The sequence below is a fragment of the Cydia pomonella genome, chromosome 2 (genome assembly GCF_033807575.1).
Source record: "Cydia pomonella isolate Wapato2018A chromosome 2, ilCydPomo1, whole genome shotgun sequence".
NCBI lineage: Eukaryota > Metazoa > Arthropoda > Insecta > Lepidoptera > Tortricidae > Cydia > Cydia pomonella.
In genome coordinates this window covers 20,863,514-20,886,469 of record NC_084704.1, presented here as the reverse complement: position 1 = coordinate 20,886,469, position 22,956 = coordinate 20,863,514, and the positions used below count along the sequence as shown (strand labels likewise).

The 22,956-nt window shown below is 34.6% G+C and overlaps 1 protein-coding gene across 2 annotated transcripts in view; it reads right to left on the bottom strand.

Moving 5' to 3' along the window:
- Positions 1-22,956, bottom strand: part of LOC133534619 (hemicentin-2-like) — a 42,110-nt gene that overhangs the window by 15,624 nt on the left and 3,530 nt on the right. The window contains exons 1-3 of one of the 2 annotated variants that reach the window (XM_061873818.1): positions 7,023-7,871; positions 5,790-5,877; positions 2,380-2,588 (exon numbers count right to left, since the gene is read on the bottom strand). In XM_061873818.1, coding sequence (XP_061729802.1) covers positions 2,380-2,588; positions 5,790-5,847 — 267 coding nt within the window. In that variant the 5' untranslated portion in view covers positions 5,848-5,877; positions 7,023-7,871. Of the gene's footprint in view, positions 1-2,379; positions 2,589-5,789; positions 5,878-7,022; positions 7,872-22,956 lie in introns of those variants that run through there. The other variant, XM_061873817.1, reaches the window with a different exon arrangement.

Genomic DNA, 22,956 nt, shown 5'->3' with positions numbered 1-22,956 from the left:
TTCATATATATGGTAAAATAACGGCGCCAGAATTCCTCATTCTGGACATAGCAAAATGCGTCAGAATGTCATTATTTACTACGTTACTTATATTTTCAAAAGTAATATCTACTACCATTAAGGTAACTGGTAAGGTACTGCTACAGTGTTAATGTGCAGAATTTCTGCAGCTACAATTTTGCAGGACAATATTGATTTCAATATTTCCTGCAGCTATGTAGTCTAAAGATGTCACTGTCAATTTCCTTGATAAATAGTGTTGTTGACGCTGTCACATTGTTGTCGTGATTATAACATCAGTCGCAATCGTCAAATGTTGTGGTGACATTTGACGATTGCAGTGGTAGTTACGGAAACATAATGCTATCATTATTGCATTGAAATTGTTCCGGTATAACGTTTTGGTACTTAGGAACCGGAGATTGAACTGTTTCGCTTCAAACGTTTTCACACTTGAATTTGGAGCAAAAAGTTTGAGCAATTAAAACTTCCGAGCGCCCGGCATTTTTGTCGCAGAAAAATGGAAGTCGTGATATATTTGACGGGTTAGGCTATTTCTCAAATGTCCTTTTAGTCGTGTCGAGCAATGGTAAAACAAAGGTTAGACAAAGTCCAATTTTTAAAACAAATCTTAGGAAACTTTGCTTTTCTTTATCAAAGAATCATTAGCTAACTTTTACATATATAAGTAGAAAAAACCGGACAGGTGCGAGTCGGACTCGCCCAACGAGGGTTCCGTACTTTTTAGTATTTGTTGTTATAGCGGCAACAGAAATACATCATCTGTAAAAATTTAAAATGTCTAGCTATCACGGTTCATGAGATACAGCCTGGTGACAGATGGACGGATGGACGGACGGACGGACGGACAGCGGAGTCTTAGTAATAGGGTCCCGTTTTATCTTTTGAGTACGGAACCCTAAAAACGAAGATAAAAATATCGTGTTGGTACCACATAGATACGTAATCCTTTATCTTACTCAAAATATAATAAATTGTTGGGGGTGGAATAGTAAATGTAAATATAGAAAAAGGACTGAACAAACCAATTAAAATATTTTATGTCTAAAAAATAATTATTGAACTATTATGTACATGACAATACAATATTAAACAAATGAAATGAAATTCTATATATCAAGCAAAGGCTAGTCAATAGAGAAGACTAACAAATTAATAACCCACGTACAACGCCACGAGAATTGTCATATTATTAATGGCGCTCAATATTATATTCAATATTTTAGCTATTTGTGTATGAAAACTATCAACTTATTCATAATATTTAAACGTAAGATGTACTGGCTACTGCTCAAAAGCATTTTAAAGCACATTCTATGCATTTTCTCAGTTCATGTAGTGGTGATCATTGATTCAACGAACTAGTTGATTCAACCTTTGATGTCTGTTTTATTGGAATCAGCTCAATAATTTAGGTGCTAAAAGAAAAAATATGATTTAATATTCTGAGTCCCCTCAAGGCGGCTTTACTGATTTTTCTTTAATAAAACAAGTGTAAACAGGTTGTGAAGGGCAACAGAAATTTAGAGATATGTCACTTTTAAAAATCCAGCCAGTATCCTAAGCTACAGGGTGTACTGAATCAGCAGTACTTAAACCCATAACCCTACTTTCTGGTGAAGCCGCAGTCAAGTAAAATGTTGATAATGGGGTAGATCATGTACAAATGTTTACACAAAAGTGGAATTAATATCCCTCCGAGTTTCCTATTAAAAGAATGTCCCCTGGAAGTGTATAAGTGCTAAACCTAGATTCAGCAAGTATTTCCTATAACAAGATTTTTTGTGTAGAATTTAATAAGCTCCTAATGTTGTTTTGCACCGTATTTGCCTAGATAACGTACATTTCGAGTAAAACGCGAATATCTCCAGGATGGTACACATTTTCCAAAACGGCTGCGATTCCTCGAGGTCCCCAAATATCAATTGGTATGGACATGAATAAGGGGCCTTTAATTTACATACGTACAAAATTTCAGGACTGTCCAAGAAATTTCGACGTTTGTGCTATTTCAATTGTACTGTAAAGGGATACAGTCTATCTGCGGTGGGGAATTTAAAGGCTCGAGGTATTCCTTCAAACAGTAATAACACAAATATCGACTACCATAAATGATTGCCGCTTTCGAAATGAATCGCCTGCAGATCTTTATTCCTTCAGCAGGGCGATAGTTCTGAATTTAAATAATCGTTGCCAGTTATCTACCACGCAAACACGCACGCGTACGCACAAAGCTACAATGGGAAAAATGGTAGATAGCGCCAACTACAATAATGATGAGGCATGTAGGTCACGCGGTGTCGTATAGGGATTGTGCGTCTTCTATATTTACTACTCTGTGGCTCAAGTAATAATTACCGTCCGATTTTGCAAATTCTTCACTTTACAAAGAAGCGTAACAGGATGTCCCACTAGGCCGGTCACATTGTCGGGTGTGCTTGGATCGAAGTAAGGAGCTCCAGGTGCCTGCGGCCAATCTTCTAAGAACTCCGTTCGGAATCTTCTGGAAGATTCCGAAACTGTACTCTGGTCTCGAGGTTTGTTGTTAGTGCTATCTTGACGGCAAACTGAAATTATGTTATCTATTTAATATGGACACATGTTGTGTTGATAACAGTAAAGCAATTTTTATATTAAAAGAAAAAATGGAAAAAGTTACGCCTCCGGCAGGACTTACACCCGCAACCTCCGCAATTCGTGCGTTTGCTCTTAACCAATTGAGCTACAGAAGCCTACCAGACCCTTGCAAATCTTTCCATTCCTTCCCTTATAATTTGGAGTATCGCTTGCAGACGTATCTGCTTGTTCAAAAAAAATATTTTAGTAAAGCAATTTGCTGTCTTTTGCGTGTAAAATTTTGTATTTATCGTAAAATAGAGTAGTTTTGAAATGCAAATGGGACTTTTCAGTTTTAGATTAAAGACTTTAATATAAATTTTCACTCTGAATTTTAATAAAAAATATAACCAGACACAAGAATTATGCATTATGATCATCGTTACCAAGTTATCAAAGAGTAACATGATTTTTCTAATAATCCCTTTGTTTTAAAATACTTAAAAGAAGGCATAATAAAAAGCATTTAATATAATTTAAAGAATATATTTGACCTGCAAGATATTTCTTTTTACTCTGCTAGACTTCCACATTACTTTTTTTTTTTATAACATTAACATCATCAAACATCTTAATGTATTGTAATTCAGGTATTGAAAAAAATAAGAGTATGGCAGCTGCAATTTTGTGATCTTTCTTTCAATCATTTTGTTTGTAGGTAAACCGAACCCATTATTAAAACGTAACAAAATTAACATTTCAGATCAAGGAATTTACATGACAAATTCATCAAAACTGGCGAGGCATTCGTACAAAACTTTGTAACAAAATTTACTTGCGTACAACCATTCTACAACTCGCTTTGTTCTTTAGATAAACGTAATCGTAAAACTCGAGTGACTGTAAATATTCCGCGTCTACTATTAACAGAACAATAACTTCATTAATCTGGTAAACAGGGGAGGGATGCGCTCATCACGGTCGTTATCGTTGAAAGTATTTTTAAGTTCTCATCAACAACTTGTTTCATTCAAATATAATTGTCTTCTTCATCACAGCACACTGCTGTATTTTGAGTTTATATTTTTGACATCCCGAAGGTGGTTTTGTTTAAGCAAATAGGGTTAATGTTTGAAATGTTGGAAAGAAAATCTACCCCAGTCAAACACAATAAAATACAAAAAAAGTACTACTATAATATTTACTACTGTTGTATATAATAAGTAGTTGAAGAACTAAGCTGCACAAAAAACCTTCTGTGTCTCCATTTCAATTCCATTGAAAACTTGCTTTAAGTAAAACTGACTTCTTAACAATTTTGTTCAAATTGCATTCTGGGTAAACTATTACCTACAGATTGTTCAAGCAAAGTTGTGTTATACATTATTCACGATATTACACAATAGTTCAAGAACTCATCGGTATTGTTGTGAACCTCGCTCATTGAGACTTTATCACCACACAATACTGAAATTCTTAACTTACAGACCAATTTTAGTTTTAGTTATTAGATATATTTCCAATACGATACTGATATGATACTGATCTATTAGTATCAAAATTTACATTTCTTCAACCAAAAACGTCACTTTTTACAATGACAGACCAGTATCATATCAGTATCATATTGGAAACAGATTTAATAATTAACACTAGAATTGCCCTATTATTGATAAGTAGCTTAAAAAAGTATTACTACTTGGGAATGAAAAACTTGACATATGAAAAATTCATGACAATAAAATATGGTGTACTCTAATAAAATTACCATTAAATAACCATCATTGCAATAAAAATGGATTGCTGCTTTTCTGGGCGTCCGAATATAGGAAAATCAACAGATACAAAAAGTGAATAAAGTAGGTACAATTTTATTGCTTTCCTATCAATAAAATTATACCTATAGATAAAAGCAACTTCTCGTTTAAATACATAGGTGCTTACTGTAATTATGGCAACGTAGGTAATATAGGTTATTCACGCACGCCCCCTGCACGCATTATACTGTAATATTATAAATGTAAACTGTATGATTACAAATATCACAATTATAGCCTCCTGTGGCCGCCTATAGCTCTTAAAGGAGTTTCATTTTATTGCATTTTCTTGTTAATCTAGATTTTTTTTGAGGTAAGAGCAACGACACATCTCGCTTTAGTTTTATATACTATCAATATTAGTGATGATTGATTGCGATCAGAGAGGTGTCTAAGAAAATGGGGCTTCAACATTAAATTACTACACTAGTAACAACCTGCCGTTTGATATTAAAATCAATGTTAATGCACGCTTGAAAGAAAAAGTTTCACCCCAAATATTTCGTCTCAAACTGTGATGGTACGGACCTATTGGTCCTTACATTAACAGAACTCGCACTGAGCCGTATTATTTAATAACCCCTCGTTATAGTACGTCAGTGGATTCAACGAAATTCCCATCAATTAAATTTGTCTACAATCGTCCTGCGCGTCAGCAGAGAGTGGGAAATTAATGATGGAGAGCGATCAGATTAAAAATTAATCGCGTTATCTGCCTAAAGAGCAGCTCGAAGAAATGGAGCGGAAAATGAAACGCTCCCAGTAGAGACGTAAATCTTGATTGTCAGCCAAAGCTTGATTAAGTGTTAAAATTTAAATTATGATCCTCGCTTTGTCCTGTGGACGGACCGCTTTACAACACCGTTTTATGTCAACCTACGCGTTTTGTAAAATTTTATGCTCGACGTAATAAACCTCATGCTCCATAGGACCATAATTCTGTTTATGTCTGACTGATCTTAACCTCTTTATTATGGATTATTCTAGCCTTAACCCGGTTTTACTTATTGGGTGTGATATAATATATTTCTATAAAATGTCTGTTTTGCGCTACGCTAATTTGCCGCTTGGAATTCCATTCGTAACGTTATGCTAATGAACCGACAAAATGTTTAGCACGTACCTACGCCACAAAAACTTAAAAAGAAAAACGTAAGAAAAAATATGATTTGAAATATACCTATTTGCGTCCATGGAATTCTATCACGATTTCACTTTAACGACCAAAATGTAATGCCACTTATCCATTTCAATTCCATCAATCGCATTCCATTTACACCATTCCGTCACCCTTTCACACTTACTCCGGTTACAATTCAGGTCAAGTGCGTGCAATCAAGCACCATAAAGCTCACAACAGCTTGCAAACACTTAACAACCTGTCAAGACACTCACCTATAATGTACGAGAGAAAATGGACTGTAAAGAGGTAGACAGCCGTGGTACGAGCCATCGTTGGTGCCTCGGAGCAAGGTCATTGATCCTGAAACAAACGTTCTTTTAACAACCCTTTTAAACGTAGCGCAAAAATGAATGGAAGTAATTTCCACAAGTCAACAACGCGACCGAGATTTTTACTGCCACCCTTGCCTTAGTTGATGATGAGAAGGTGGGATATTATACTGCTGCGAATAAATGCATGACTTAAACAAGATTTTAGTTTAAGCTCATTTGGTTTGCGATAATGTATATATACATTATCAATAAGTTTTTTTTAACAGCCACATTGTTTTTTTCCTTGTTGATATGGGTTCGAGTCCCACGTTAGCCAGAGTTGATCACAGTAAATTTTTTCATTGTGGTTGACATCTTAATATACAATTTATAAATTAGTTTGAGGTATTTATTGCATTGCAAATCCTAGCCCTTGTAAAATCATGGTTGAATGTTAGACGCCATACACATACCTCACGAATATCCTGAAGTAGATATATACTCGATATTTAAACATTGTTATAAAATTTTCGGAGTTTTTTTTTTCTAATTCGGGGAAAATAAAAAAAAGCGTGAACCTATCGATATAAAAGGGATCATGCAAATTCATAAGTTTAAGTAAATAATTTCTAAAAGCCACACAAAAAGGTTAGTCGTAGCACGTTGTAGATAGGATGTTTCGTAAAATCAAAATGAAACGGCTGAGATATGAATGTTGGTAGGTATATTGGCGAAACTTTAAAGGTACAATGAAACCAAAGCGACTGTTTCACAAAATGTAATACCTGATGCTAGTAAAAAATTTAGAAAATATTTAGTTAGCTATTGATTAATACATTTAAGTAAAAACTTTTATCAGTATAAAGGACTCAGTATATTATATCTACATAGTTTAACTAAACTGTTACGAAACGTTCAAAAATACACACCGATCCAATTTTGATCCTTTTTCGTTGTAATTGAACTACCTAATCAATGTTTGTAATAAAAAAACAACTTATAATTTCTACACAATTTTAATTTAAGGTAATAAAATAATCTTCTAATGAATATAATTCAAATTTCATATTTTTTAATTAAAATATTAATTCAAATGTTTAAATTCAACAATATTTAAAATCCCTATATTCAAATTTCACTATGGCAATTTTGTATTCAAAACTCTGACAGTTGCTAGAGCTTTCAAAAACTTACCGGTTGTTATCCGATTCCTCAACGACTATTCACTTTGCCACCTTTTGTATTTCTTGTAATTTGGAAGTAAACCAGCGTTTATACTACAGTCCACTCTTATTTATCTCCTCGACAACACCTGAGACAAGCGAAGAGATTACATAAACCAAGCAAGTAATAAAACTGCCTCCTCTTATCTTCTCGCAACTCGGCGAATGAGCTACCTGCCGAGGTTTTCCCGAGGGTCTACAGTATGAGGTTCTTCAAAAAAGGAGTGTACAGATTTTTAAAGGGTCGGCAACGCGCATGTAACACCTCTGGAGTTGCAGGCGTCCATAGTTTACTGCTTACCACCAGGCGGGCCTTATGCTTGCTTGCCACCGTCGTGGTATAAAAAAAAAGTAAATTTCAACCTTCTACATTATACTACGGGTAATGAGATGGAGCCTGAGGATTCATGTTTTTGGCGAGAATAGAAAATCACACCCTGAGAAAATGTCAACTAGAGCCGTTGATATACGAATGGATAGACGGATGGACCGCGTGCGTAAGTGTTAACAACAGGGTTCCAATTGGCTCGGTAAAAAAACTCTAAAAATAGAACTCATTTTGTATTGGCACTTAATCTAGGTAACTACGACAGGTACTTCCTTATATAGGTACCAACTTGTATAACAATGGCTTCCAATGTGTTATCGGCAAAGTTATTTATTTCACCACAGCCTCTCATTCCTGTTAAACTTTTAAGACTCCTGAGCAAAGTCGGAAGTTCGAAAGTTTCTTCACTTGTTTCGCTTCACCGCTCGGACTAGTGAGTTTTCTTTCTTGATCAAACTTGAGCATGTTTGAGGCGGATTTTAGGATTCCTTTGTAGTTAAAATATGTTGTTAAAAACATAATATAAATTAACTTATCTGTGCGTATAAAACTAAATAAAAAAACCACGCGACTTTTCTAATTTCTTCTTCGTTGAAACAATGTCACCCAGGACATTGAGGCTTTAAATTTAGGCTCAATTTGAGTATTACATAATCGAATAAACAAACTTACAAACTTTTAGACAGCCACATTTCCATAATTTAATAGATATACGTAGCCAACAACGAACCACAAAAATGTGCCTCAGTATGATAGTCCGAGGGTGAAAGGACCTATTATATTTTTTTGTTTAAACATTTTCACCTCTAACATCGATACTGCTGCAGTCCTACAGTGCACAGTTAATTTTAAACAACAATATAGGTAAAGTTCAAACAAGAGATTTTCTTTACGCTTTGTAGTGGATCGCTTAGAAACATAAACATCGAGACGACTCGCTTGACAAGCGGTCACGCATAAGTGCAATTAGGCTCGCTATAGTTCGTATCATCCACGATGACATCAAATCTAAGCTTTAATAACATGACATGACGAGTCAAGACACGCGTCTTCGTGAATGACATAATCTGTATATCTGCCGCATGCCAATGAAATGTTGACCAATTTCACCACTGAGTGACTGCCGAACAGCTGGTGACGGAGACATTAGCAGAACCTGTATTTTTTAATAGTACATTATTGTAGAGGCCGGGAAAAGGCAATTCGTGGATGAGTTTCGATTTTCGACAAAGGAGACGAATCCACGAATTGCTGTTCCTGCCGAGGTATATATAGTGATTTTCTCCAAACATGCGAGGAAATCAGGTAAAATAATCATAATTTAAGCATCAACCAGCACTCAAATTGAACCTTCACATCAAAAACGTCAAGAACTGTTTCCCTCTTTAATTATTTTTTAAAAGTTAAGGCACAACTATCTGCCATTCAGTACAATTCAATATTCGCTCATTCAATGTAATTGTGCAATATAAGTTGTATGTGCACGCATTAGATCCTTAAAAAAATTTGTATAGTCTTTGAATTTATTAAGCGGTATTCGCACGATCATACACGACGGTCGTCTTACACAACTCTATCCTATAGCTTGAAATGATGCTGACTGGATCGTGTAGACGCAGCCCGCGGCTCTATTAATTGGCAGTTTGCGTTTTTCTTAGTGGATATATGTTTTTAAAAAGTAAAAAACAATACAGTAATAACTTCCCGTCCGCTAAAACAAGACAATAATGGTTTGAATTTTTTTAATTTGAGTTTGACCACAACGAAGAACTTCCCGTACTATTTTTGCTACAATAAGGTGAAAATTTCCGAGTATATCGGAGAAAAGATATATTAAACTCCGTTTCAAAGGGATTTCCGGAGTCAAATAAAAATCGGGAATACTGAAAATGAGGGAGAGCTTTAAACCACTTAATTATATTTCCTACTTTTTATTTGTTTAGTTCTTAGCGTTACCAAATAAAATAATACGAAAAAAAAACTGTTGTAGGCTAACCCAGACCTTTTCAGCAAACACAGCCAAATCGGCAAATTCCCGTCTGCTGAGTAATTATGTTTTATTGAAACTGTCGTCACGGCATCTGAGAATAACTACTTTTGATTCAATAATGTTATAGCCTCCCTGGTTTGCTGAATTAATTATATATTACTGTTTCCACAGCAGATTACACAGCCGTAAAATCTAGGTAGGTGCCAATGTCATTACACTTACTGATAGAGCGTCTTATTCTAAGCAGGCGCGCTGGGAGCAATAAGTATTGAGATTTTAAAATCTGTTAAGCGAAAAATGCACTGCGAGTGGTGTCATAAGGCATCTCAATCGCACACGTGCGCCCGAGATGCATAACGAGTTATGTCAATTGCTGATTTGACTCCCAAAGTATTTTTTTATTGTCTTGATCTGATCATGACAAAAATTAATAACTGAGCATCTAAAAGGCCCTTTATCATGAATCCGTAAGTAATCGAAATTGTAAAACAGCAATCATCTAAGATTTCGCATTTTTTTATTCAATTGCGTTGAAAATTATATACTTGGATGTCTATGAATTCACTCTATATATGGTTTTTGGTGATTTGCTAGTTCTGAGTCCAGGGCGAAGTACTAGTATATGATTTATAACATGAGCCCCGAGAATCTCTATGTTCAAGAAATAGGAAGACATTGCCTATTATATTTAGTCGAAAGTATTAACCAATTGAGCACCAATCAAGAGCTACGACATTTTTATACTACGTCGGGGGTAAACAAGCATACGACCCGCCTGATGGTAAGCAGTCTCAGTAGCCTATAAACGCCTGCAACTCCAGAGGTGTCTATATACTTTTGACTAAATTTGACACATAAAAATAGCTGTAACACACCGAGGCTGAGGTATTTATGAATAAATTTTTAATAGGTACTTACTGTGCAGCTCAGCTATCATAAAAAGTGCAGGATAATGTTTTTACCAGTATGTTTTATATCACGTTGATATTTTACATAAAATGCATTTTCACATTCTGCATGCAATAGCGTGCAGCAATTTTTTCCTGAAATGTAACTCCGCTACAGTAGCGTTGTCATACTTTCAGGAAAGTATATTGCATAATTAATGTTTAATGGAAAGTTATAATGTGAGGTTTCGCATACAAAGTACTTTTATTTATAACTCGCTGTGATACATTACGATTCGCTTATGATCTATGACCCAAAACAGATAAAGATGTATATATTATTAATTTATTATATAGATACTACAGACATATTATTTACTCGGTTTTCTTAACCAGCACGTTTATTATTTCACTGCATGAAAGAAAGAGATTAGACGCTCTTCAGTATTGAACTCCTGATACAAATCACTAAGAATGTGCGAGTCGATTGTTTAGATCAATCTCGCTTGACTATGACTATTTTTATTAAACATAACACCACCATAATCAACTTCGATAGGTATATTGCTTTATCCCTACTATCAATTAATATTATACATGAGATAGTAACGGCCCGATTCGAAGAATGAGATACGATAACTATAAGTTCTGTGGTGGCAGCATGGTTATATTTTTATCGCTTGTCACGATGCGCATCACTTTCGCACTTACATACTTGTTAGAACGTGACAGGCATGGTGACAAATGATAAAGATCCGGCCATCTTAGCCCTACAGGGGCGGTATTATGGTTCCATTTTTATCACTTGTCACTGTGTCCGTCACTTTCGCGCTTACATACTTGTTAGAACGTGACAGCTATGGTGACAAATGATAAAGAGCCGACCATCTTAGCCCTACAGGTTTAGATAAGTTATCATTTAGATATCGTTTGTATGTCGTATAATTGACAGAAGCAGCTCGATTCGGGCAACCAATGTCACTTTGACGTTAGAATTATCGTAGGGACGTTAGAAATATCACAGCGGAATCGAAATAAACGTCAATTATGATATCTCGTTTAGCTATCGATCTTTTAAAGATCTTAAACGTGTCTTAATCATTCTTCGAATCAGGCCGTAACTCTGGCTATTTGTTTGTCTGCTACCTCTTCACGCTTGCACCGCTGAACCGTATAAGGTGAACTTTGGTATGGTGGTAATTTCAGAGTCTGAAACTACCGAAAATTAAGACTACTACTGAAACTTCAACCCGGGGAAGGACATGTCAAACATGATCATCATCCCAAGCATAGAGAAATAAGAAGAAGATAGAGTAATACATCAGTTTTGGTACCAAAACGATTATTATCTTCGTAGTCGACATCTAGCATCGAGTAGCGGAATTATCAGTACTGCTACTTGACAATAGATGTTGCGACGAATGAAAACTCTAATGCTCAAACATTTTCAGGTAATATTATAACCAGAGAAACCGGAGTTCTATTTTCAACTCCTACGCTTACTCTGGTTATAATATTAGCTGAAAATCGTTGAGCATTAGACTTTTTGTTTGCCACCACATCAATTGTTGAGTAGCAGTACTGAGAGTTCCGCTACTTGACGCTAGATGTAGACTACGAATATAATAGTATTTTTGGTAACAAAACCGTTGTATGTAGTGAGCACTCTTGGTCTTATTAATTCTCTTTGTCCCAAGCAAACGAAGTCCAGTACTATATAATTCACTTAAAATTATGAAGAATAGTTTCAGCAATCTTTCCTATTCAAACCCGATCGCTTAAAAAATATACATTTTTAATATAAATATATATATAAAATATTATTTTGCAAGGTATTCTCATACATTTTTAATATCCCATTTTTAATATAAGGTCCTAACAAATTAACTTCCAATATGTTTACAGCTAGTTCTCGGTTCCTGGAGTATATTTTAGTATGAAACATTACAGGTTATGGTGATTTTTGAAGAAAATTAGAAAACAAATTTGCGCCGTATAAACACCCTGTTAATGAAATAATTAAGTGAGACCTCATTGAACAGATTCTAAAACCTCTTTTACTTAACACTTAACTGGCCATTTAACGTTGATAAATTGAATGTCAAGCACCATCTCTTAAAATATCGGTAACTAATTTGTTAGCACCTTATATACAAGGGTAAAATATTTTGTATACTTATTAGGTAAACATATATTAACGTAAATATACGAGTATCGGCCTCGCGCTAGTTCACTGCAAACATGTTTACAGAGTTTGAAGTTGTTTTTGTTTGCCCAACTCTTACCTTGGTTGCGTTCAAGCAAATACTTATGCAAGAGCAAGTTGTATAAACAATGAAAATTTACCAAAATAATATTTATTTTTAATTGAAACCGACCGCCAAATATACTTATTAATTTTTGGAAATGTGTGCTACACTCTGTAAAATTAGTGACATGGCTGTCTTACCAAGCGTTCCTCCATATAATATGCGTGTTTAATCAAACCTCGTCGTGACTCATCCATAATATCGCTACTTCATAAAAATATCCATAAAAGTGGCCTTTGCTTTATCTTTGACCTGAAATATGCCAATTAAATATATATATATATATATCATCTAGCACCCACTTGAGCTTGCTGTGGTACTAGGGCAATTTATGTGAGATCGTTCCACAATATTGATATTTTAACTATGCGTAGTAAATAAATAATGTTATGCTTAGCTTGTAATACATTTTCATATTAAGGCATTTCATGTTATACCAATCAGATTTTTATGAATTTTTATCTTCTTAAAGGTCTGTTGGAAAAGCTCCCTTGAACGGATCAATTCACCTTTGTATGCCATAACTACCTATTTTGTATCTTTGTGTATTTATAGTAAACCTAAAATAAATACAAACATACAGAGAAAAATCCTATCAAACCATGACAACTGTGTATGTTCAGGCAAAATAAATGAATTGAATTTAATATTTTACAAGGACGACGAATACTTTAAAACACTTAAGAGAATATTGCATTATCTTCTTCACCTTCTTTTTGCATTTTCAACTACAGCTTGAGAGACTTGATCTGTTTAAAAATTAAGTGTCATAGTAAAATCGTCACTTGTTGAAATAAATAATTTTAGAAGGTGATTATAAGTTACCTTTAATTATACCTTTTAAGTACAATTACAAACGAAATATAAATTTACACGATAAAACCTGGGCAACAACTACACTCGCGGGCAAATAATATGGGTCAGTACGAAAAATTAGAATATCTCCTAAAATAATAAAGTTAGGAGCATGAACTAAATTGTATATTATAGATAAACTCATAGTTAATAAAACAACATCAAAAGTTAGAAATTATATTCACTTTTTTATTTAAAATACATAGTAAACACGATATCAATTAATTATAGGTAAAAAATCAACAGTGGTACCTCACACACAAAACAAAAAAAAACATAATAATACTTCTTATTGCCTCCTCGGGCTCTTACAGCTTGCATACTAAATAATAATAATAAATAAATAAATCTTTATTGCTTTAAACCTTACATTACAATTCATATTGTAAAATTTATGAGTAAGACAGGTGTATTAGGTTATTAAGTTTCTTATGCGTTCTTGCGGGATATTAGCCCATTTTTCCACTAACGCCTGTTTCAGGTCTCTAAGTGTTTTCTTGCTGTTCGATATCCTCTGTCAAGTTTTAGGCCATTTGCCGGTCTATGTGGGGTCAAATTAGCTTCACGAAGTCGCCGCCTTACAGTCCACTCGCTGATGTCATCTCTTCGGGTTTCCCGGAGTTGGTTTTTGACTTCAACTGCAGTGAGATTTCGGATCATGCTTGTAACAATAAATCGATCTTCTCTAGCCGTAGTAAATCTCGGCCTGCCGGTTCCTGGTCTTTGAAGATTCCTGCCAGTTTCTAGGAAACGTTGGAGAACTCTCGGCACCGTAGATAGTGACACGCCTTTTCTTCTTGCTGTATATCTCTGACTTCTGCCTTCTTGTAACAAAGTGATGATACGTGTACCTTCATCTTGTGTTAGCGACATGATAGTAATTGAATAATGACCATCAAAGACAACAATAACTGCCTTTTATCATTTTGCTTTGATCAGATCAGATTGAAAACAAAAGTGAGAAAACAAGCAAAAGTGAAATAAGCTTAATTTGAATTTAGTACCAAATTCGACTTATTTTTAAATAAAACTTTTTTCAGATTTCTTGTAGAACATTAAGGTTCAATTCAATCTGATATTAAATTCTCTATATAGGTACACAGTTAGTTTCCTGCACATACCGCTATTAAGTTGCAAAATATAAGGATTTTTGTCACTGACTCGTATTATTTGCCCACGAGTGTATTTGGTTAGGGTTTGCGGTGTCGGTCCTTCTTATCAGCTCATTAAAGAATTTGAAAAAGCAATTTTTGTTGCTATATAGGTTAATATTCCCAGAAAATACTACCTGTATTTTATGCTTTATGTTAGTTTATTTTTACTCTAAGTCTTACTGAGAAACATTAAGAAAATAAAAAATAATAATACCAAAATTACCTTTATAGGTGTCAATAGTATCGACTATATGTATTTATTTTAGCTTTATTTTACGACGTTCTTAAATACATAAAATATTGGAAAAAAGTCAAATCTAAAGTAAAGTGTAAGATGAAAATGTTTCGAATTCTACAGCTGACGTAGATGTCACTGCATGGCTCAGAATTATAAGATAGTTCTGGTTGTCAAAAGTTGGCGATTGACAATTCAGTTACCACAAAACATGGCGTCGTATAGCGTCGTATAGAGTAGGATTACTCTCAAATTTGGGGCCACGATTTTTATTCATATATATTACTTTAGAAAAGGTCTCATTGTCTAAAAACATTGTTTTTAGCATTATAAAAAAGTTAAACAATCTTGACATGTCTTTTTTTTATTGAAAAACGCTTTTTAAAAATCAGTAACTATTACTTATAAAAGCAAAACAATGCAAAAGATCGTTTATGATTTTACAATTGGTACATATTTGCAGTGACTTATTTTTCAAAAGTGTTTTTCAATAAAAATACACGTCAAAATCGCTTACCTTCTTTCTAATGCTAAAAAAACAGACTATAGCTTACATCATCCACAACGAGCGCTTTCAATCTTACTTTAAGCTTGAAACAAATGGCCTGAAAAATTGAAAAACCGAAGTTTGTTTACGAAATATCCTTTTTCCTACTCCTCTACTGTTATCTGTCATTTATGCATTCATTAACACGAATATAAGAACATACATAAAAGGTTTCAAGAAAAGTTTATATTGTCTATTCCTCATAAAAGCTCTTATGCTTTTAATCGCTATAACGTTACTGCGATTAATGGCTACCAACCTAACAAAACCAAAACGAATACAGTTTTAAACTAAGTGCATTGCTGCCAACTTACAAAATATTCATTTGATTGCATAGTAAAAATAATTACTTCATAAGTCAGAAACACGCATGTGACACCCGTAATATAGCAACACCCATAGACTACGAAGACCGCTTAGCGTTGCTTGTTAGTCTCCGTAGGCTACGGTGGCCAAAAATGAGAAAAAAACTGTCCAAAAATTTAATTTAGCAAGTAGCAAGTACCAGGGCCTCATGAGTTACGAGGAGGTGCCGCCGACCGGCCGGCCGCGGCCCGGGGCGGGCCGGGCGCGTAACAAGGTATGCTCGCGCGTCTTGGCTATATACTTTTGCTGTAATTTGTTTACCTAAATTAAGATTTATTTTTGTTGACTCGTAGGAAAAATATTGTATGCAACGTTGTATAAGTAGGTCAAAAAATGCTCGTGGCGTATTCCTTTACAATGTTCGCATACGCCTTCGGCTCCGGCTCACATTGTAACTCACGCCACTCGCCTTTTTGACCCTTCTTATACAATTGTTGCATAAAATACTATTACAGTACATATGGTGCTACTTTATAGCACTAGTGCGAAAATTAGCATATTACGTTACTGTGTCGAACATTTAAAGGGCCATATGTACTGTAAAACGTTGTACGATACATGTGCGAATAGGCAATTCGCAACTCGTGTCGATTTAAAACACTCCCTTCGGTCGTGTTTTAATTTATCGCCACTCGTTTCGAATTTCCTATTTTTCGCACTTGTATCGTAATGTACTATTATGCTTCTGCATTAAACTGCACTTTTATCCCTCATACTCATAAATTACAATATGTTTTCCATGTAATGCGTTCTTGATACTATCTGGACTTAAGTTTATGTTTATTTAAGAGTTTTGGAACGATTCCCGTATAGTGCTCTAGTGCCGTGCCAAAACTTGAACAATGCAGACGTGCGCTTTTGTTGTTTCTAGGTTGCATGTTTTGTACCTTGTGCTCGTTTGCTGTGTATTTTCAGATAGGTGTATTTTATGAGCGAAAATCAATAAATAGACTTGTAGGAAAACATTACGTATACATTATCTTTTGTTTATTTTTATATTTTCTGTCTTTTTATATTTACTTTAAGTAAAAAAAAAACGATCAAATAACGATATATACCATGTATTTTTTAGGGTTCCGTACCCAAAGGGTCAAACGGGACCCTATTACTGAGACTTCGCAGTCCATACGTCCGTCCGTCCGTCCGTCCGTCTGTCACCAGGCTGTATCTCTTGAACCGTGATAGCTAGACAGTTGAAATTTTCACAGATGATATATTTCTGTTGCCGCTATAACAACAAATAACTAATAACAGAATAAAACAAATATTTAAGGGGGGCTCCCATACAACAAACAGATTTTTTGAGTGATTTTTGAGGAAAGTTTAGGTTTAGGGTATAATTTGTATGTGTAACCCGTGCGAAGCCGGGGCGGGTCGCTAGTTGTTAAATAAAACTCTAAGATGTAACTCGAGACGATCAAAGATGTACCTAGATTAAATGTAAAACTAATATTTTGAGTTTGCTGTTTTCCAGGTTTTTTAGATTGCTCATAACCATTAGGTTAGGCCTATATATTAATATAGGATCGTTATTTTCAAATGTTTGTTCTACAATAACGGAAGATAGAGCATTAAATTATTTTGTATAAAAAGTACCGAAAATACAAAATTTAACTATGCCTTTTAGTTTTCTTAAATGTACTCTACCAAACGGCGAAATTGACGAAAAAAACAACCTGTATATTTTACTGAAAAACATTGTAAAATGAAGGACGACGCACGCCTTATAGAGCAGTAGTACAATAATTATTTATTGCTGTGCGCATAAAAATGTAACATGTTTAGAACAATCGTATAAAAAAAAAACCTCATTTCTTTCTTTACCTTGGGTCGCATGAATTTCAATGACTTTCCAGAAACCACAGATAAGACCGCCTCTAACCTGTAGGTACCTAAGTCTGTCACACTAAAGGGTTTTGGATGCTTTGTGTGTTTTACTACATATAATTATGAAAGAGGTTTTAAGAAATATTCTAAAATATCAACAAATTAAAAACACATTGTATTTTTTTGATTTACTTAGTCGGGAGTTTTTCAATTATATAAATTAAGGACTCCAGTGCTCTCGTAAATACGCGCAATATGCTCTTGTCCAAGTCGTAACGGCATGTTATTATGTTTGCTGATATAATATTAATTAACTTCTCATTTTGTTCTATTAGAACGTTTTCTACGTGGAGCTGGGACCAATTTAGGGCCTCCGATAGCTGACGCGGATTATCCGGAACGGCTGCCCCGTCTAATAAGAAATTGTATGAACAGCGCTAACTGGCGCGGGCGCGTGCGACAGATTTGGCCTGGGAACAGAGGGCCTACCGCGAACCACGTTCGACGTTATGCCACTCTGTCGCACTTGTTGGTTCGTTCGTAAGTGTGACAGGGAGGCAACACGTCGAACGTGGTTCGCGGTAGGCCCTCAGGACCCGCAAGCGTGCGCACGCGGCGGACGTCCGCGTCAGCTAGCGGAGGCCCTTAAATAACTATTTTAATAATGTCGCAGAAAGAGGCAAAGCAACGTGCGCATTGAAACGTACGTTTGGCATCAAAATTATATTTAAATGATATGCTTTTATTCTCATTCTCTCTTATTTTTCTCGCGACAATACATGTACGGATAAGTACGAGCAAAATTTTAGTGTATGTTCGAATCCACTGACGTGCTTCAAACTCGAATGCTGATAGCGACCTCGCGGCGTTTCACTACAAGGCGAGTCGGCATTCGTTGGTGATTTTATACGGTAGTCCTACAGCGAGGGCCTACCGCGAACCACGTTCGACGTGTTGCCTCTCTGTTGCACTTGTAAATTCGTACATAGGTACAGGGAGGTGATAGGGAGGCAATACGTCAAACGTAGTTCGCGGTAGGCCCTCTGGTTTGTCCGTCATCTCTCCTGTACCCCTAGTGTAAATTTATTCGATAGCGAAACGTGACGTACACATTTTGAGTTTCCACAACGTCCCGCTTGGTGCGCTGTTTCTAAATCCCATACAAAATGAGACTTAACGTAAACGCGATCGAATAAATTTACACTAGGAGCTCTGATACCCCTGACCAAGTGGCATGCTTAAATGCATGTTTTTTTAATCTGTAAATAGTGTAAATACTTTAAATCAATTAATTTTAATTCCTTTTTGATATAGCATCTCTTATATGATAATACTATTTTAACACTTCAACCGTAAAATATTGCTTAGTTTGAAAAAAAAAATGTCTTAACGAAAATACTGTATTTTGCTTTCCATATAAAATGCATGTGGCCTCACGACACCCAATGTCCATGTCTTTTAAAGCTATGAGGACATACATGGTGTTACAATTAGCTTTTTTAATTACATTATTTTTAATATAAGTCCGAAAAAATTAAGATTATATATTATTCAATACCAGGATCCGGGATTGATTAAAAAAGTTTCGGCTTTAAGATGAAAGTGGACGACCGCCCCGAAACCGCCTTTTCATAAACGTAGTCCCCATTTTCCTCTCATAATATAAAAATGATTGAAAATATGCACCACAGCCCCTTCCTTTGATTGTTTTTCGAATGTTAAATTATGAGAGTTAGAAGTATTGGAAAAATATAATATGGAATTTGATTTTCGCTCCTAATTTTTATTATTCTCAAAAAAATCACACGAAGGGCCATCGCTTTGGTTAATATACTTACATCAAATTGTGTAAATATACTTTATATAATGTTAATATCCATTGAGGAAAATGGGGACTACGTTTTTATGGAGAAGTGTTCCCTCTCTCATTAATACCGGTAGGTATTCCAGGAACTCCGGTATGTCGAAGCCCTAATAAGCAAGTGCTTTGTGAATTTACTTCCTTAACATCATCTGAACATAAGCTTCCTATGTAAGATGAGCCCGAACTTTTCAAAGTTAAAAACTTGGACTCGTCTCAGCAAGTCAGCAGATACGAAAACCAATATTATTCTAATAACTCTGAATTTTCGATTGAATACAAATTGATTTTGGTTCCAATGTCTTCAAAGATAGAAGCATACTAATAATTTAATTATAGTCGTTTAGGGTAGTTACTCATAGCTGATTTATCTACCGAGAGAGTTCTCTTTTTATATCAGTAATATATTGTCATGGACGAATAAAACAAAAGACTACACTACTAGTGTCTATATGTTACGGGACTTACGGGTAATGTTAGAAGGTTAATTAAACATAAGTTTTCCCTGGTATAACTAGTATGTATTACCGAAGCCCTTTGTGTAAAGTTATAATTAATATTGATTGGGATAACATTTTCGTTTTAAGGATTCCGTAAATCCATAGTCAAAAACGGAACCCTAATAGTTTTGTTATGTCCGTAGTCCGCAGATATGTCACAACCGTTTTACACGGAAAGTATACGATATGATTTTAAAGAAATTTGTAATACAAATTTGTAAATTTGTATATTATGTACATGTATGTTTTCTGTGCCCATACTTAATTGTGTAGTCATATAGGAAATACATATAAAGAGGGATATTCAATATACCTAATTTAACTATTTTAATCAATTGTTTATTCAGAACAATAGCGTTTGCGTTTGCCTAAAAACTCATTTGGACGGAAAAGGACGTATAAGTGCCGCGAAGAAATTGCTTTTTCTATGTATGGCTTTTTGTTTTTTGCTTTGTCAGTAGTTAAATACACACTTGGTCGGTGTTTTACTCTTTCCATTATGGGTATTCTGTTCGAAGATAATAAGTTATGGTTCAGTAAATTGTAGTTTTAATTTTTTATGACATTTTGAAAGAAACGTAAAACGAAGAAAATATTCCGAAAAATAGTTTCGTAACGTAATTTTAGACCACCCTGATTACATGATATTAATAAGGTCAATGAGATACGATTTATTACAATTGATAGTGAGATAAAATTCATTTCAAAAAAAATCGTATTCTTTCTTGTATACGGAGGGGGAGTGTCAAAAAGTGATAAATATAGTTTTCGTAATATATGAATAGTCTCCGAGGTCACTGAAGGAGACCGTCGATTTTTTTAAAGTATTTGGGCTGAGAAAATACTGGAGCATATACAATTGAGATGGTGAATTTTGAGAAATCCTGCAATGAAAACTTGAACCAGTCAAGAAAAACTTATAAATAAAAGCACTATTCATATTGTTCCGTAAAATAAGTGCGCCTTTTTAAATACATTTGCATTTTCTCGAAAACAGCTAAAAGCTGGAAAATCTAATTTTTATAATAACTCTTTTGTAAAATCCCCTTTTTGTAAATGATTTTTAAGAATGAATAAAAAGAAAAAAAGAAAATCTGCCATGGAAATGAGGCTGGATTTCACATATAATAAAAAGTTATATTTTGATTTTGTTTATAGTTGTATTTTGTAAGAAGAATAAACAGACTAATACTGGATCATTTGTCACATTTGTTTCAACAGGATAAAATTATTTACCATTAAGTTTATTTACCGGAAGAGGGTTGCGTGAAAATATTTGACAGATTGAAAAATAAATTGAATGCGTTTCGTTTTGATTTCGTTGTATAAAAGAAGCAGGATTGGCATATTCGGAGGAGATTTAAATCTCCAAATTTTGAACCGAAATATTAACTTAAATTGACCGGGATATAAACCGTGATTACCGTTTATATTGTTTTTATGGAGCTCCCGATATAAAAACAATATTAAAGGTAATCACGGCTTATAACCCGGTCAATTTAAGTCTAGTGAAACTAACCGTGAATCATTCAAAACTGTTACCGAAATATAAAGTTAAGTATTTTTATAAACTACTACATCTTTATGGCATTTTGATTGTAGTTTTGTAACGTAAAAGTTTATATGTGACCGAAACCGGCAAACCGTCCCACTTTATTAACACATTGAGTAGCGGGAACCCGCTCGGCAGGTTCTCTGTTCGTAGTCGCTTTCCTGTACAATGCGAGAAAACGCTGGGATCGGTTACGAGTGTGTAGCGCTACGAAAACGTTGGTAGCGAATGTGTTAACGCTTGCCATATCGCTTGACAGGTTATTCGTATAAAGATACAAGCAAATCACATCCTCATGGCAAGCGACAAAGTGGGACGTTTTGCCGGTTTCGGTCACATATATTCTTGACTCGCACGTACCTGTATGTCAACGCCATCTCACCTTTCTAGCATTTGTTGCGTCCTCAGCCGTCCGTTCCATACAAGTTGTTTGTCCTTGTAATAGTCTCACTTTTCATTTCTGCTTAGGTACTTCAATAGCACATTGTGCAACGAGGGGGGAAAGTGAAATTTTGGATATGAGGGTGGTTATTCCCAACAGCCGCAGTCTGGAGTGAATTAAAGACCCAAATTTGCAATATTCTTACCCCGGGAGTTACACACAATGTTTTTCATCACACTTGCGAAGAAAGAACTAAATTTTAAACGAAATAATTCTTAAATACGGTGACATATCAAACATTCGTCCGCCATCTTGTTATTTCTTGACAGGTTAGCATCGAGGGCACAGACCTATTCGGCATTCAGCCACGATTGAAAATTATGTAAAAATATTTTAAATGGCTGTTTAATTAATCAAATTATTTAATTTTAAACATAAACAAAATATAAACGTCAGTATTTTAAAAGTAAAACTCATTTATGCTTAGGTATTATTTTATTTTGTATGAATAAGTAACATAATTTAAAAAAAAAAGCTAGGGATTTATAGCTTTTTTTTACAATCCATAACTCCCGTGGGTACAAAATAGGCCTTTGTCCTTCAGTAGACCTGCATGAAATAAGAACTTTTTCGAGCATGTGTGATGAAAAAATATTAATTGTGCAAAGAGTGCAATCTAAGAGTGGATTTACACACAACGTTTTTCATCACACATGCGAAGAAAAAACTAAATTTTAAGCGAGATAATTCTTAAAGACTTTCATCTACATATATTGCGTAAATATTGTAAAAAAAATATTATTTTAGATGACTTGTAGAAAAAGCTTTTCAATCTTGTACCTTACTTAGGCAACTCAGCAAGCTTCGTTGCAACGTTTAAATACGATACTCGACTGAAAAGCTCTCTATTATATCACGATTGTATAAAATACATTTATTATATATTTCTAATTTCCGTATCATTTGCGTACTATATATTATACATAGGTCACTAAATAAGTTTTGCAATAGACAAATATGAAACAATGAGGTGGCCTACCACATATATTTTTTTAAACTATATTTCCATAGACAATTTTTAGGCGGAAAACATTTACTTTATTTTTAAATTT